The sequence below is a fragment of the Meles meles genome, chromosome 6 (genome assembly GCF_922984935.1).
Source record: "Meles meles chromosome 6, mMelMel3.1 paternal haplotype, whole genome shotgun sequence".
NCBI lineage: Eukaryota > Metazoa > Chordata > Mammalia > Carnivora > Mustelidae > Meles > Meles meles.
In genome coordinates this window covers 620,897-637,837 of record NC_060071.1, presented here as the reverse complement: position 1 = coordinate 637,837, position 16,941 = coordinate 620,897, and the positions used below count along the sequence as shown (strand labels likewise).

Here is a 16,941-nt window from a genome sequence, read left to right as displayed (position 1 = left end):
TGGAGGCGGGAGGGGGACCTGCGTGTTTGCTAGGCCGCGCTCCTCCCCGTGGGCTTGAAACACTCCCTGACAACAGGGGTGAAGAAACTAAGGAATGAGGCTTGGAAATGGAGCCGCTGCGTCTGCACCTGGGGCGTCCCCGCCGGCAGCCCTGCCCCCTCGGCACCCCCAGCCCCAGCACCCAGCTCCTCTGACGACCTACTCGCGGTAGGGGTTGCACCTGCAAGGGAGTCGTCTTTATGACTTCCAGAATGCGTTGCCTTAACCCCAAACGAAAGGAGGCATTTTACAGGACCCAGGAAGTGTAAGAACTGGGGCCAATCTCGGGTGCCCATTTAGGGCATTCTCATTCTCTAGGCAAAAGCTCCTGCATTTGGAAAAATGAAATTGGACCACTTCCTTACACCACACACGAAAATAGACTCCAAATGGATGAAGGACCTCAATGTGAGAAAGGAATCCATCAAAATCCTTGAGGAGAACGCAGGCAGCAACCTCTTCGACCTCAGCCGTAGCAACATCTTCCTAGGAACAACGGCAAAGGCAAGGGAAGCAAGGGCAAAAATGAACTATTGGGATTTCATCAAGATCAAAAGCTTTTGCACAGCAAAGGAAACAGTTAACAAAACCAAAAGACAACTGACAGAAGGGGAGAAGATATTTGCAAACGACATATCAGATAAAGGGCTAGTATCCAAAATCTATAAGGAACTTAGCAAACTCAACACCCAAAGAACAAACAATCCAATCAAGAAATGGGCAGAGGACATGAACAGACATTTCTGCAAAGAAGACATCCTGATGGCCAACAGACACATGAAAAAGTGCTCCACGTCACTCGGCATCAGGGAAATACAAATCAAAACCACAATGAGATATCACCTCACACCAGTCAGAATGGCTAAAATTAACAAGTCAGGAAATGACAGATGCTGGCGAGGATGCGGAGAAAGGGGAACCTTCCTCCACTGTTGGTGGGAATGCAAGCTGGTGCAACCACTCTGGAAAACAGCATGGAGGTTCCTCAAAATGTTGAAAATAGAACTACCCTATGACCCAGCAATTGCACTACTGGGTATTTACCCTAAAGATACAAACATAGTGATCCGAAGGGGCACGTGTACCCGAATGTTTATAGCAGCAATGTCTACAATAGCCAAACTATGGAAAGAACCTAGATGTCCATCAACAGATGAATGGATAAAGAAGATGTGGTATATATACACAATGGAATACTATGCAGCCATCAAAAGAAATGAAATCATGCCATTTGCGATGACGTGGATGGAACTAGAGCGTATCATGCTTAGTGAAATAAGTCAATCGGAGAAAGACAACTATCATATGATCTCCCTGATATGAGGACATGGAGAAGCAACATGGGGGGGTAGGGGAATAGGAGAAGAATAAATGAAACAAGATGGGATTGGGAGGGAGACAAACCATAAATGACTCTTAATCTCACAAAACAAACTGGGGGTTGCTGGGGGGAGGTGGGATTGGGAGGGGGGAGGGGGCTATGGACATTGGGGAGGGTAAGTGCTATCGTGAGTGCTGTGAAGTGTGTAAACCTGGCGATTCACAGACCTGTACCCCTGGGGATAAAAATACATTATATGTTTATTAAAAAAAAAATTTGGAAGGGGAGGCGAACCATAAGAGACTATGGACTCTGAAAAACAACCTGAGGGTTTTGAAGGGTCAGGGCTGGGAGGTTGGGGGAACAGGTGGTGGGTAATGGGGAGGGCACGTTTTGCATGGAGCACTGGGTGTTGTGCAAAAGAATGAATACTGTTACGCTGAAAAAATAAATAAAATGGAAAAAAAAAAGAAAACATGAAAAAAAAAAAGCTCCTACATTTGGAAAATACTGCAAGTGGGACACACAACCAAGGACTTGTATCCGGAAAATATATGGAAGCTTCAAAACTCAGAAGTCAGAGTAGAGAGGTGTGAGGGTCTTGTGTGGGTGACGTGAGTGTTTATGGTGATAAACTTACTAAAACTCATTGACTTTTACACGTAACGTGGGCGAGTGTTATAATAAGTGTGTTACACCTTAATGAAGTTGTTTTAAAAATCTCAACAGTAAGAAAACTAAAACCCAATTTAAAGAGTGAGCAGAAGAGTTAAACAGACACTTCACCAAGTAGGGTGTACGTAGGCAAAACCCCCAAAATCACATGAAAAGATGTTCCACAATGTTGGCCGTCAGGGAAAGCAATTTCAGAGCTGATTCAGTGCTCGGCACCTACGGGGATGGCAGAGATAAACCCATAGCCCGAGCGGACGGGGCCCGGAGTGGCTCTCTCGCTGCTTGCCGGTGGGGACGCAGGGCGGCTTGGCCGTTCCACAGCCCCGTCCGGCTGGGTCCTGGAGGTCCAGCAGCCATTCCCCACGCAGCCCGGTGAATCCTCTCCTTGGCGCCTCCCTAGAGGAGTGAAAACTCTCGATCACACAGAATCACACAGAATCCCAACCACCTGAGTGCTTTACCGCGGCTCTGATCACAGCTGCCCAGACCGGTCACGACCTGAATATGTGTCCTTCACCCGCTGGACTTCCCGTTGCTCAGCAGGGGATGGCGCACGCAGTGACCCCAGGGGTCTCAAGGGCCTTATGCTGAGGGATGAAAGCTGTCCTCTCTCCCGCTGCGCACTGTGTGGTTGTGGACGTGGCGTTCTTGAGACCAGACCCTGGGGTGGGGACCCAGTCCGTGGTCGCCAGGGACTGGCCGGGAGGGAGGCGTTGGGGTGATCAAGTTCTCCCGGATCCTCATGACACAGATCTACACGTGTGTTAATGTTCAGAGAACGATACACAAAAAGGCAATTTTACTGTATAATTGAAAACAGTGGAATTAAAAACAAATCCTGTATTGCACGAGTATTTTCCGAGCCTCTCATGTGGCAGGCACTGGGCAAATAAGTGGGAGGAGCGTTAGCGAGGGAGACAGCTCAGTCTGGCCTTGATCTGGAGCATGTGTCCTGGCTGGGGAGTAGGGCCAAGAGTCCTTCCGTCAGAAGGGGAGCCCGGACGGCTGCTGGAGGGGGGAGGGGGCACCTGAACTTGAAGAAGGAACAGGAGTCAGTCGTTCATTCAACATTTATTAAGCACCCGCTGTGTGCCGAGCACTGTCCCAGGCCCTGAGGGTGGCGCAGTGAACTTGAAGGACCGGGTTCCTGCTGTCCCAGAGCTCACACTGGAGTGGGTGAGAGGTGGACAACAGACACACCACCAAGTGAGAATTCCGGTCCCTAGGAGGGCTGGAGGAAGGCAGGGTGACTGGGGAAGGCCTGGCGGGGAGATGACATTGGGACGGAGCGTGGATGGGTGCTGTAGCCACTGGGGGAGCGTGGGGGGCCTTGGGGGAGGAGGGTATGGCCAGTGCAGAGGCTTTGAGCTGGAAAGGATCCTGAAGTGTGTGAGGGTCTCAGAGAAGACCAGGGGGCCTGCGGGCAGGGTAGCAGAGGGCGATGGGGTGACCGTGGGGCTGAGGAGGGGTGAGATTCCTGGCACATCCTTGTCCCCGGTGCAGGGAGGGAGACTGGCCGGAGTCACACTGAAGCCCCTGCTGCTGGGGTTCCCTGCAGGTCCTCCGAGGCCTTCAGTGAGGGCAGCCCCGGCTCCCGTCCTGTTCTCTCCTGGGAGAGCTGCTGTTTGACGCGGTGGACCGCCGAGGAACTCGGGTCCTCTCACTGCACGGCCCCGTGGCCCTGGGGCACACAGAGCAGCCTAGGGCCCCTCAGAAGGCGTGTGGGTCTGGAAGAGGGGAGGCAGGAAGAGCCCCACTGTGCCGAGCACACACACGACCACGAACACCCATAGGAACAGCCTGTCCACCACCATGGCCACGTACTTCCAGTCCTCGATGACCTGTGGGCAGACAGCAGCTGTCACGGGTGCCTGAGCTCCCTGCTCTCCTTCCTTCCCCCGTGTGGGGCTGTCGCTGTGGGGCCAGGGCACCCTCGGGCTGGTGTGGACCCCGCCCTCTCTCCGCAGCGTTACGGGACCCCTGCACCCCCAGCATTGCTGCCCCTCCCCATGGGCACCAGGCCCAGGACAGGACGCCGGTAACAGCCACACCCGGAACTCTGGGCAGCGCGGCTGCCGAACCAGGCCACAGTGAGCCCCTTCGCTGATTTCAGCCCCAGCCTCCCGTCTGAGCTCTGCCCGAAGAAGATCCGGGGTCCACCTCGCTGTGGGGGCGGGGGCAGGACATCCCCAGCTGCGGAATCTGCTCGGTTCCCTAACACCGTGGACAGAGACCGGCCTCCCTGGCCCCTGCCGCCCAGAGCCACTGTGGGCACCTGGCGTGTTGTCCCCCACCCAGCCCCACCCCAGGCCCCTGGGACCTCTCTCTCTGTGCTCCCAGCTGGACAGGGGCCCAATCCAAACTCAGCAGAGGCTCTGGGCTTGCAAATTTGGGCAGCAGCCGATGAGCTGACGTCCGTGACCCAGTTTGTCGGGGCCCCTCCAGAGCGATCCTGTGTCAGGCCCCTGCTCCCGGCACCCGGACGGGCAGGCCCCATGCAGCATGCCTCGTGCGGCCTCTGCTTGGCTCTCTGGGGTTTCATTTCAGAGGACCGGATCCTTGGTGTGTGTGTCTTCCCCCCTCTTTATATCTGTGGGCTATTTGCAGCTCAATCCCGCGGTGGGGGAGGGGAGCGCAGGTGTTGCAGCTGAGCCGCAGCCTGGGCTGGTGGAGGGGTGGCCGTGCTCCAAGGGGGCCACGCTGGGCTTGAGGAGGGCGGCTGGCAATGCCGGGGGCAGGTGAGGCAGTGTGGACACACGTGGCTTGGCCTGGGGCCAGGCAGCACCGTCTCTGAGCCTCGGCTCCCCGACGTGCAGTGGGGTTTGCATAGGTGGGTGCCTCTTGCCGCGGTTCCCGGGGTCTTGGCCGGGATGTAGGCCTGGACCTGGCGGGGCACCCAGTGTGTGCTTGGAGTTCTGGGAAATGGTGATCGTGATAACGGGGGACCCCGCCTGGGTTTTATTTAATTGCCTCAGAAATGGCTAGAGACCTGTAAGTGCCCAAGCGGGACATTTAGAGGAGGGCACTCGGGGCAGGGCGCCGCTCGGCCAGGAGCACGGACAGCAGGCTTCTCAGTGGCACGTGTGTGTGCAGCCTGGGGGGTCAGGGTTTCAGTGTGGGCTTGGGGGACCTCCCAGAGAGCCCCGGGCTTACTCCAGTGTGGCCGGGCTCCCAGAGCCCAGAGCCGGACCAGGAATGGTCACCCAGAGATTGTCTGGAGCCCTGGGGCCCCGCATCGCATATCAGCATCTGAGACCCGGTGGCGGAGCTGAGCCGAGCCGCTGGCTGGTTTTCAAAGCATGTGCAACCCCGAGCGTCTTTGAGAAGGCGAAATCGGAGGGTCCCCGAGAGCCGTGCTCCTCGCTCCTCGAGCTGGAATGTGTCGTGGGGTCTGCTGCAGACACAGAACCTGAGTCCTGCGGGGCCAGGCCGGGGCTGCAGTAATACGGGCAGGCGGGTGTGTGGCCCCCCAGGAGCTCCCGTCCCGCCACCCGTCAGTCACATGCTCTCCCTCTGAGGGTGCAGCGGGAGCTTTCGCAGCCTCCCATTCCTCCAGGCCAAGCACCAGAAATGAGGGCAAGCGTGAGGCCGTGCCCTCCTTTCTTCCCCGCAGGCCGCCACGGAGACAGACCTGGTCTGTGAGGGGTTGGAAGGAGGGCACGTATGACCCCGTGACGCAGCCATCCTGGCCAGTGTGGACGCGTGCGGGGACGTCTACAGGCTGGGCCTTCCTGCCCTGCATGTAGTGACCCCCAGCCCGGGGGTCACTGGAGACCCTCCACGATCACGTCCCTGGCTTTGTCCTGTGACTGTCCTGTGACAGTCACCTCTGTTTACAGACCGGTCGGCGTCATCCCACTCCACGTCATGACTCTGTGAGCAAGGACAATCTAACTGCCGGTTCTGTGCTCCCCAGAGCTGTCCTGTCTGAGCCAGGGGAGCCGAGGGGCAGATGCCCTCAGTACCTGCCCCAGCCTCTTCCCCAAAACTGGGGTCACCTTCTCGCCCAGTGACAGCTGCCGGCTAGGGGTGCCTGGGGCTCCTGCCTCTTCTGTCCCATCAAGAGGCTGGATGTGCTGGGGAGTGACTGCCCGGATTCCCTCTGCCCTGGGGATGGGAGCCGAGGGCTGTGGGCTCCCCCAGACCCTCAGAGCCCCCAGGGCCTGAGGCAGTCACGGGCAGCCTGTTCTGCCTTCCTGGTGACCCCTGCATCCCCCCTGAGCTCGCTCCACAGGTGACCGGCTTGTGCCTGGGCCTTGCCTCAGGGCTGCTTTTGGGGACCCCAAGACAAATCCAAAGGGATCCTTGTACCTCCGTTCTCCTCCCTAATGTCCGGAGCTGCACTGAGATTAGGCTCCGTTTTGGGCGCAGTGTCCCTGGGAATGAGCTGTGGGTGGGAGGAAATGGGGGGGACGGGGACAAGGGGACTTACGCTCTGGTCTCGGTCATCACTCTGCATGTGCTGGGCAATGAAGCTGACGCCCTCTAGAGCCTCCTGCACGTCCCGCCGGCCCCTCCCAGACGACCTCAGCCGGGAATCCCGGGCCGGGCCCGCTGCATCTGAGCTGGAGCCAGAGGCCGAGCCTGAGCCCACCGGGGACTTGGGGGCCGCAGAGGCGGGGTTCATGAAGTACATGGAGTCCCCGTAGAGGTGGGGGGCGCCAGTGGCGTCGGGCTGGGCGAGGCGAGGCAGGCCGGGCGGGGGCGTCCTCGAGGGGCCGCCGTCCGGGCGCTTCATGAAGAGGAAGGCGGGCAGCCGGTGCAGGAAGCAGCGGCGGACCCAGGGCGCCATGGTGTGCGTGCTGGGCGAGCGGTGGTGCACGTTGAGCACGCACACGCTGGTGACGATGGAGAAGGTGACGAGCACCATGGTGAACATGAGGTACTTGCCGATGAGCGGCACGTCCAGGGAGGTGGGCGGCACGATCTTGGAGATGAGCAGCAGGAAGACGGTGAGCGCCAGCAGCACGGAGATGCACAGCGTCATCTTCTCGCCGCAGTCGGACGGCAGGTAGAAGACGAGGACGGCCAGCGAGGTGATGAGCACGCACGGGATGATGAGGTTGATCGTGTAGAAGAGCGGCTTGCGGCGGATGACGAAGTCGTAGGTCACGTCCACGTAGCTGGGGTCCTGCGGGTTCACGGTCCGCCGGCCCGGCAGCGCCACGATGTCCCACTCGCCGCTGGGGGTGAAGTCGTCCATGCTGGCCGTGGGCGACCGGAGCACCATGTCGATCTCCGTGTGGTCGTAAGTCCAGGAGCGGAACTTGAGGCTGCAGTTCTGCTGGTCGAACGGGAAGTGCTTCACCTCGATCTTGCAGGCGCTCTTGTAGATGGCGGGCGGCAGCCAGAAGATGCTGCCGTTGGCGCGCACCACCACGTTGGTGTAGAGGGACACCTCGTAGGTCCCGTCGGCGCTGGGGGCACGGACAGGAGGACAAGGTGAGCTGGCCCGCCGGCCCTCCTCCCGCCCCGGGCGCCCTCCCTGGAAAGGCCCGCTTCCCGTGGCAGCCGCGTGGCACAGGGCGCCCCTCATGTGGACAAGCTCCCGTGGGCCGCACCGTCGTCGGACGTGGGCTTTATCATGATCCCTGTTTTACAGAGGGGGAAACTGTGGCTCAGAGAAGTTAAGTGACTTCTTCAAGGTCAGAAAACTAGGGAGCAGTCCCGGTGAGGACCTGAACTCAGTTCATGCTTCTGCCAGGAGCCCTGCGACCCCACGGGACCCTCGAGCTCCCTCCACCCCCAGATAGTGATGGGAGCGTTGAGGCCAGCAAGATGGGGGGAGGCCAGAAGGAGCACCAGGTTTGGGGTTAGGACGGTGGCCCCGGGCCCTGCTGTGCCCAAACGAGCAGGTGACGCTCTCCCGCATTCTCTGGGACTCGGTCCCCCCCATCATGGAGGTCCTGGCTCTGCCCACGTCCTCTGCCAGCCTGACCGCCTGGCGCGACACGCGGATGAGGCCCAGGGCTGGGCTCCGGGCGAGCACCTGCCGTGGCCAGGCCTGCTGCCGCCCGGGCCTCCCCTCCTCCACCGCACTCACTTGTTGTAAAGCACGATGTCTGGAAGCCAGATGCGCTTGGCCGGGAGCCGCAGGATGTTCACACCTTCGTAGCGGGAGCTGTTCCAGGCCAGGCGGTAGTCAGTCCACTCCTGGGTGGACAGGCACAGTCTGGTCACTCGGGGGCCCGCAGCCACCCGGAGGAGGGGGCGGGACCCCGCAGGCACTTACCTGTTTCAGCCAGACGTTGGTGGTCATGATCTGTTCTCGCTCATTCTGGGGAGGGAAATGGGGATATCGGCTCACCGGGTGGAAGGAGCCTCGGGCTCAGACCCCGTGGAGTCACACAGAAGGCTCGGGGCACCCAGCCGCTGACCCACCATCTCCGGGATGGCTCAGGGCTCTTTCCCTCCCCACGTGTCTGGGACAAACCTTGTGCTTGTTGCCCAGATCCGGTCCTCTGCTGGCATTCCCTCCCCAGCCGTGCAGCTCCACCGGCCGGAAACCTGGGGACAGGCTCTGCCGCGCTGCCCTCTGAGCCCCCGGGGTCCTGTAGGTGGACCCCCACCCCACCCCCGCGTGCGTCTCCCACTCGCTGCTCCTGTGACGGCTGCCAGCAGCATCTGCCAGCTGGATGACCGCAGTCGCCTCCCCCGGTCCTCCTCTCCCCTGGGCCTCCTCCTCCCTGCGGGTCCTCCTCTCTGCCCCCGGCCTCCTCCTCCCTGCGCCCGCTGTCTCTACGCAGCAGCCGGGGATCCTTTCAAAGGCTTTTCTCAGTTTCCCAGACTGGGCTGCTCTGCTGCAAACCCCCATCCTTCTCTGCGTCCCCAGCATCCCTCCCCGTCGTCCCCGTCAGCTCGCGAGCCCCACATCCGTCATGGGCCATGTTACAGTCTTCTCTGCCTTTTCCATCCTTTTTCCTGTCGTCTGTGTGGACGTTTTCTGTTGACCTCTCTTCCAGACCGTTAACCTTCTCTTCTGCTGTTACTAATCTGCTCTCAGCCCCATCCAACGAACTTTAAATTTTCCATCGTTGTCATTGTCTTGAACGTACAGATGGCTGTTACTTTCCTTTTAAGAAAATTTATTTATTGAGAAAAACTTACTGTTAAAATTCTTTATCATTTATTTTTAATCGCGCTAAAGGGCACGTAACATAAAATGGGTCACGTTAATGGCACTTGGTGCGGAGTCTCCGATCATCCCACGTGCAAACCCTCTGTGCGTCTGCGTCCGTTGTTCACTGTTCTCGCCTCAGCCGGTCTTCCTCTGCACCCAGGGACTCCCGTCTGCCTCCACAGGCCCCTGGGCGTGACAGGCAGTTGGGGGGGCAGATCCCCTTCATCCAGTCTGTGAGCTGGTTCTGTTGTTCTTGACTCATTTCTACTCTTACGGGTGGTCTTTTCAGGGTCCCCCATCCTGTGGGGCTCGAACACTGGTGCGTGTCCCCCAGCCCTGCACGAGTGCTCGATGCTCGGCCGGGCCCCTGCGCGCACAAGCCGCCGCCCCCAGGCCGTTGGCCTCTCCGTCGCTTCCCGTGCACCCGCCATCGCATTTGGGGAAAGTGCCGTAGACGGAGGGTCCCCTCCCAGAACCTGGTCCCTTGAGTCCTGGCTGAGCTCTTGGAGACGGTCAGAGATTCCTGGGGCGGGGGGCGTTTTGTTACTTTTCCCGTTGTTCTCATGGGAAAGTTATCTGCAGGGCTGAACGCCTTCATCTGTCTTTAGAAACTTTTTTATTTTTAAGTTGCGGTAAAATTGACACACAGCGAGATGCATAGGTCTTAAGTGAACGGTTCGATCTACTTGAGCAAACCTCTTACCCCATGGTCCCTCCGTTCAGGATCTGTCACTTAGGAACCCTCCTGTGTCTCAGTCCCGTCCGTCCATCCGTCCCCAGCTGGGCCCCGTCTGGTGGGACCAGTGAGTACGCAGCAGGCAGGGCTCGCCCAGCGAGGAGGGGGCGTGAGGCACCGACTGCGTTCCGGGACCGAAAAGTCACGGCACGGGGCGGTCGGGCCCCCGGTTTCAGTGACTCGTGGTCGTACGCACATGGGAAAGGAGTCGACGAGTGGCCTGATCATGTCCAGAAGCCTGGGCCAACCCAGAGGCGCGCCCAGCCCCGTGCTCCAGCCCCATGGCCCAGACGGGCCGCCAGCACCTACCACGCTGATGAGCTGGGCCAGGGACAGCTGCAGCTGGATGGAGACGAGCTGTGCCGAGCTGGCGGCCGGCCGGATGAGGCTGTTGTAGCGCGTTCTGTTCAGAAGGTCATCCACGAGCCTCTCCTCTGCATTGGCCACACGGCAGTCCCCTGGGGGGACACAGGCAGACCCGCTGGGCCGCGAAGGGGCGGGAGTAGCGAAGGGGCGGGAGTAGCGAAGGGGGACGGGCTGCTCCGCGCGACGGAGGCAGAGCCGAGCTCCGTCCCGCCTGCGCTGCCCCTTTGTGCCCCCTCCCCTGTGCCCACTAGGCTGAAGGGCAGCCAAACGCAGACACTTCGTCCAGAAGCGGGGTGCCTGCCGGTCCCTCTGTGCTCTGAGTCTGTCCGCCCGTCCTCCCGCCCACCCCCGCGGCCCTCGCCACGGTGCCCCGCCCAACTCTGCCCAGCCACCACGCACCACACAGTGCAACAGTGGCCGTGGCCTCGCCGGGGCCTTCCCTGCCCGCAGCTTTCAGAGCCGGCGGGAGAGAGAGCCCGTGGGCCCTGGCACCAGCCCGCCCTCCTCAAGCTGAAGCTTCCAGTCCCCAGATGGTCGGCGCCCTGCTCCCGAGTCCCTCTCGCCGCCCGTCTTTGCCATCTGACATCTGAGTCTCTGAGGGCACTCTCGCTCCCGCCGGCACAGCCCCACGGCCACCAGCCGTCAGACAGCCGTCTGCCTTGTGCAGGGCACGGTGTCAGGTCTCGGATGACGGCGAGCAGAACCCCAGAAGGGACCCCTGCCTCCGTTTCCGCCCAGCCCGGCGTGGTGGCGGAGGACTGTCACCGCGGGTTTCGTGGGCAGAGTCGGGTGGAGGGTGCTGTGTTCACGGGGAGAGAACAGACTGGCCACGGGGAGTGTCCGGAGTCGAGAGCTTCGGACTGCGAAGACTGCTGGGATCCAGCTGACAGGTGGCTCCGGGAGCGGAGCTTAGAGGACAGGGGTGGGCTTGGGGCCATGATGAGCACAGGCCCCCTGAGCTCCCAGGCCTGGCCGTCTTGCCCAGCGGGGTGAGGGTCTTGGCCACACCCCCATGCACGTCTGGGAGTGACCGTGAGGCGCAGGGACCCGGCCTTGTTTAGCTGGTGTCTTGGGAGAATGTGTCTGCTGAGGGCCGCAGTGGGGTGGTGTCTTGGAAAGAGACTCTGGGGAAGATCAAGGTCACTTGGCAGAGCATCGGGTGTGGGGCAGGAGAGCCCGGCGGAGAAGAGCAGAGGGACCAGAGCAGGGGCCCAGCGCTGAGGGGTAGGGGTGGGGCTGCGGGGAGGGGCGGGGCCTCGTGGGGCACGGGTTCCGTGATGTCCTCCCCCAGGGGGCCTTCCCTGACTGCCTGTGCATGGCTTTTTGCCAAGTCCCTCCCTCTGGGTGGGGCCAGAGAGTCCAGAATGGCGCGGAAGGGGGTCTGAGGTGGCCCGGAGTGTGGGTGCTGGGCTGGGCACGGCCATAGGGGCACCGCCACGCCAGTCCGCTCCGTGCACTTTCCAACTCGCTGCCTATCTGGAGCCGATGCGATCCTGAGTGCCCTGCACACGAGGCTCCCGGCGCACCTGCTGCCCGCTGCCCCTCTCCCGGCCGCCTGGGGCTGCCCACAGGGGTCCTCTGGATGCCTGTCCTAGATTCTGAGTTCTGCCTCTGTACCCCGACCCCTCCCACAGGCCAGCTGTTAGAATTCTCTGGAAGCCAGTCCGTGGCTCCAGACTAGAGCCGGCTGGCTCCCTCCCCAACCCCTCTCCAGCGCAGGTATTTGGGCAGAAAGCGGGTCATGTCCCTTGACCCAGCCCCTCTGGCATTTCCGAGGCCAGAGTGGCTCCTGGTGCTCTAGGACAGGGGAAGCCCGGAGCCCCCATCCCTGCAGCCCCATGACACTCAGGCTGCTCACCTTTGGGGCTGTCCTGCCTCCTGGGCATTCAGCCGGCCCGAGGGACCCTCCCCTTGCCGAGGACAGGCTGTGGGCTCCAGAAAACCTCAGACCATTTTGTGCATTCCCTGTTCCTCACCCAGGAAACTAAGACCCAAGAGGGAAGGAACTTACTTGAGGAGCCCCAGTAGGTCAGCGACAGGCCCTCCCGGACCCCACTGCCTTCTGTCCTGCCCTTGCTCATGTCCCCAAAAGGAGACTGTCCTGCATGCAGAGTCCGTACAGTTACCGAAGCCGAGCGCGTGTCCCCGCGGTTGCCTGTTCGCGCTTGTGTGTGTGCGTGTGGGGGCTGGAGGCTGGGACTGGCTGGCCCTGCTGTTGTGGGCTAGAATGGTCTCCGTCCCCGCCGAAAAGGCAGCAGAGCCCAGAACAGCGACAGTGGTTGCTTTCTGCCTGTGAGGCCTGCTGGGCTCCAAAGATAAGGGCCTGTCACCCCTCCATGACAAGGGTGGCCCAGAATGGGAGGAGCCTCCTGCGGGCCTCTTGGTTCCTGTCCCAGCCCTGGGGTCAACACAGTCCAACAGAGAGGCCACCACTAGGGGTCAGTCATGACCCAGTGACTCTGAGGAGTTGTGGGTCCGCGCCTCCTCTGTCCAGGGCTGGGCAGGCCTTCCTAGGTCTTCTCCGGGGCAGAAAGGGGTGAACACCTGAGAGGAAGCCACGGCTCGAGGCCTCCAATGTGCTGTGTGTCCAGGTCGGCAAAGTGTGACCTGAAAATGTGATATTCGAAAAGCGAAGAGGTGTTCGCTCTGGTTTGGAACACAAACCGCAGAAGGGAAAGACGACAGAATCCCCCGGCATGGCGGCTTCCGGAAGGCGGGGTGATTGTTAGTTTGGGGTGAGTGTCCTTAACTGAGGAAAGGGACAGGGATTAAAGGCAGCTCTGGATTTTTTTTAAGGTCGAGATCTTTGCTTTTTACAAAAAGCTCCCCGCATGTCACCAGTCATGTGTAAGAATCACCCAGTGCTTGGGTAAATGCAGGTGCCCAGGCTCTGTTTCCGGAGAGTCTGGTCCCATGAGGCTGGGGTGAGCCCCGAGGGTTTGTGCAGGGTAACCCTGAGCCCCGATGCAGGCGGCCGGGGACCAAACCCAAGAAACACTGCAGCAGACTCACGTCCCAATCCCCAGGGATGTAGGCAGGGCATACCGTTCCTATAGAACAGATGGGGAAACTGAGGGCCGAGAGAGGAGAGAAACGGCAGGGGCCACTGGCACGTGGTGACAGAGGCAGGACGCACACAGCGTGGGAACCCTGTCTTTGGTGAGAGCGTCATTCCCCTCTAGGAACTTGCGTGTCCTTGAAGTCCTGCCTCCAGCACCCCCAGTGGTGTGTCCTGTCCGAGGAAGACGTAGTCCTGCCTGGTCTTCTGGGCCAAGCAGGGCTCAGAGGACAAGATTGAGCCAGGCAGTAGGAGCTAAGAGTCCCTGGAATCGGTGTGAAACTGAGGCCCGGAGAAGGCACTCCTCATGGCATCTGGACTCTGCCTGGGAAGGGCCAATGGGGTCTCCCTTCCAGGAGTCAGGGACTGGCGCTTCATCTCCATGGCCTGACCCTCGGCCACGCTGTCTGTCCCAGCCAGCCCAGCCCCAGCGGTGGGTGACCAGAGACAGCGGTGTCTTAGAGTGTTTCTTCGGGACCGCCCCACACCACAAAATACCCCGGGTCTGGCGATTTGGGCCAGCCCCTTCCGTCCCGGCTGACCGGGCTCCCCCGATGTCTAGCAGCCCGGAGCCCTCTCTCCCGGGTGGGGGTGCTCCCCGGAGTCCACACCTGGCAGGTGAGCAGCCTGTAGGCTCCTGACGTCGGTGTCCCGCACTCCCCAGAGGTCGAGGCTGCCCGGGCAGGTGCGCAGGGAGGACAGGCCGTCCCCGCCCCAAACCCCGGAGTCCCACCGCCCTGGCCCGCCCCCGGGGCCTCGGCCAGTGGACTCACCCTGCCCACGCCCGTCCGGCCGGGACACCCTCCGGCCGTCCCGGGGCGTCCCCCCCACCTGTGGCCGCTGCTGCCCGGCGGCGCGACAGGCGCCCCTCCCTCGTGTCCCGCAAGGAACTCACCGCGCCGGCAAAGGGCAACCAGGGAGAGAAGGACCAGGGGCTGCGCAGTCCTCATGGCGGGCGGGGGCCGCGGCGAGCCCAGCGGTCGGAGCTGGGCGCAGGCGAGCAGCGAGCGGGCGGGGAGCGCGGCGCGGCCTCGGGGCTGACGGCGGCGCGGACGGGCGCTAGGGCCGGGCGGAGGGCTCGGCGGGGGCGGCCGTCCTGAGCCCCGCCCACCCGGGGAGGGGCGGGGCCGGCTGCCTCGGGACCCCGTCGCCCCCGCCGGGCTCCCAGCGGCTCCCGCTGCGCCCGCCCCGCCCTCGGATGGCGACGCGCGGAGACGCTGCCGCAGGGTCCCCGCACTGTTCGGGCACGTAGCTGTGCCCCGGGTCCGTGCCCCGGGGTTTGCCGAATGGAAGGGGCGTCGCCGGGAGTGGGAAGCGGACGACGGCGTGGGGCCAGGCTCTCTGCAGACAAGGGGGCGGCGCTGGGGCGGTGACCCGCTCAGGGTCCCCTGACCCAGCCTGGGGACCTGGGGGAGCAGCGGAGCGGAAGGGATTGGGTGGGGCCTGGAGCAGGCTGCCTGGACCCTCCTCTCCCCTTCCCCGCCTTGGCCTTGCGACCTGGGCTGACCTGGGGCAGCTCAGGTGACTCAAGGGGGCACGCAGGCCCTCCTCCAGCCCTCCAGCCCGGTGGTCCTGCCCAGGTGTTGGGGTCAGTACTATTTCCCTGGGGGCCCGGGACCTCGCTGGACAGGGATCAGCACGGGGCGGGGCATCCCTGCTTAGGGATCTGGCCAGAGCCTGTCCCAGCAGCCCCACTTCCCCTCCCGGGTCTGGGTCCCAGCAGGCGAATGGGATTACTGGAGGAACCAAGCAGAGGGCAGGATCTGGGGGAGTGATCACCTTCTTCCCAGGATTCTCAGTCTTGCTCTCATATCACCTCCCCTAGCATCTTTTTGCTACAGTCTGATGGGTCTGCACAGATCTTTGACCTCCGCACTGCTCTTTGAAAAAGAACTCTTGACTTCCGCTTTAGGATGGTTTGGAGAAGTTAGGTTCCAGGGCATCCCCTCTTCTCCAAACTGCAACAATAAAAAGGGGGAATACATATAGCAAATGAAAGTTACAGCCACGCTGAAAAACAAGATCTCCATGAATCAGAATCAGAGAAGAAACCCAGAGTGCGGGGTGGCGGGCAGGGGGGCTGAAGTTTGGAGCCTGCTGGGCTCTGGAAGCCAAAGGCAGTGGCAGGTCCTTTAAGATAAAGGGGGACTAAACTCCATGAGGAGCTGGGCATTTGCATGGACCTTGGTCCCTGAAAGGGAGCTGGCAGGGGAAGCCTGCTGCCGGTCTGCGGTCTGGAGTCCTAGCTTTATGGGGTGCACGTTTTCCCTGGTAAACCAGAGGATGGGAGCTTAAAAATGCCCTAGAAGCAGCCACCAAACTGTAAGTTAGGTGAGCACAGGCGTAGGGGTGGGAGGACAACGAGGGAGAGAATACAACACCTGTTCAAAACAGCCTACAGCTGCACCAGAAAGGAAGGGAAGGGCTCAGAGGACGATGGGGACAGGACAGAGGGACACGTGGGCCATCTTGAAGGGGCGCCACCAACCACATCTGGGACAACTTGAGCATTAAAGTAAGGAATACTGATGAACACTCACTGAATACAATAAACTAAGCATATATCTGAGTAAATAAATGGAAGTTTGGTAAGAAAAGGGTTACCTACAGAGTTTCAAAGTACCTTCCCACAAAGTAGTTATTAATTACAAGGGGAAAAAGAGTTAACTCTCCAGGGATGAAGCCTGGCAGGTGCCACCTGCGGTAGGCTGAAGAATGACCCCCAAGGCTGTCCATGTCCTCCCCTCAGAGCCTCTCAGTGTTATCCTATATAGTGAAAGGGACTTTGCAGTAGCGATTAAATGAAGGCAGTTGGCATGGGTAGGTTCTTCTGGTGGACATGCTGCGGTCACAGGGGTCCTAGGTCCTTACCTAAGGGAGGCAGGGGTCCTGGTAGGGCGGAGTGATATGAAAAGGGAGGCAGAGGTTGGAGTGAGGCAGCCTCCAGAAGCCAGAAGAGGCAGGGAACGGATTCTCTTTCTGAACCTTCAGCAGAAACTAGTCCTGCCGATAACCTTGGTTTCATCCATGTCACCCATGTCAGACTTCTGATCTCTAGAACTGTTAGAGAAGAAAGCTTACGTTGTGTTATTTCAAGCCACTCCGTTTGTAGTCATTTGTTACAGCCTAAGTAGGAAGCCAGTAGACCGCCTTAACCACAAGGTCGACATAACTCCATCAGGAATGGGGAGATCCAAAGCGTGTAGGGCCTGATGGGATGCGGCAGGAAGAACTCGCATCCTTCTGGGGTAGTCCTGCCAAAGATGTAGGGCTCGAATCGAGCCATAAGGGTACATCAGATACACCGAAATCACGGACATTCTACAGAAAAACAGGTCTGTTGTCTTCAAAAACGTCAAGGTTATGAAAGTCAAGAAGGCTGAAGAGACATCCCAAGTAAAGGCAACACGTGGTCCTGCAGTGGGTCCTTTTGCTGTCGGGACATTGTCGGGACAACCGGCCAAACTTGAACGGGCCGAGGGGCAGACGGTAGTAATACATGGTGCTCACTTCCGCTTCGAGGGCTGATTCTTCGCGGGACTGGAGAATATCTTGCCGGTAACGTACACGAAAGTACCAGAGATGATGGGACGCGATTTGTTGTAAGCTAACCAGGTGATGCAGCG

The 16,941-nt window shown here is 60.5% G+C and overlaps 1 protein-coding gene across 1 annotated transcript; it reads right to left on the bottom strand.

The window, feature by feature from the left end:
- Nucleotides 1–3,101: 3,101 nt before the first annotated feature.
- CHRNB4 (cholinergic receptor nicotinic beta 4 subunit) lies at nt 3,102–14,360 on the bottom strand. The gene is made up of 6 exons (XM_046007003.1): nt 14,211–14,360; nt 10,201–10,349; nt 8,268–8,312; nt 8,079–8,188; nt 6,468–7,452; nt 3,102–3,876 (listed from the first exon to the last, which is right to left on the bottom strand). The coding sequence occupies exons 1-6, from the start codon at nt 14,263–14,265 to the stop codon at nt 3,736–3,738; spliced, it is 1,485 nt and encodes a 494-aa protein (XP_045862959.1). The 5' UTR covers nt 14,266–14,360; the 3' UTR covers nt 3,102–3,735.
- Between the last annotated feature and the right edge of the window lie 2,581 nt (nt 14,361–16,941).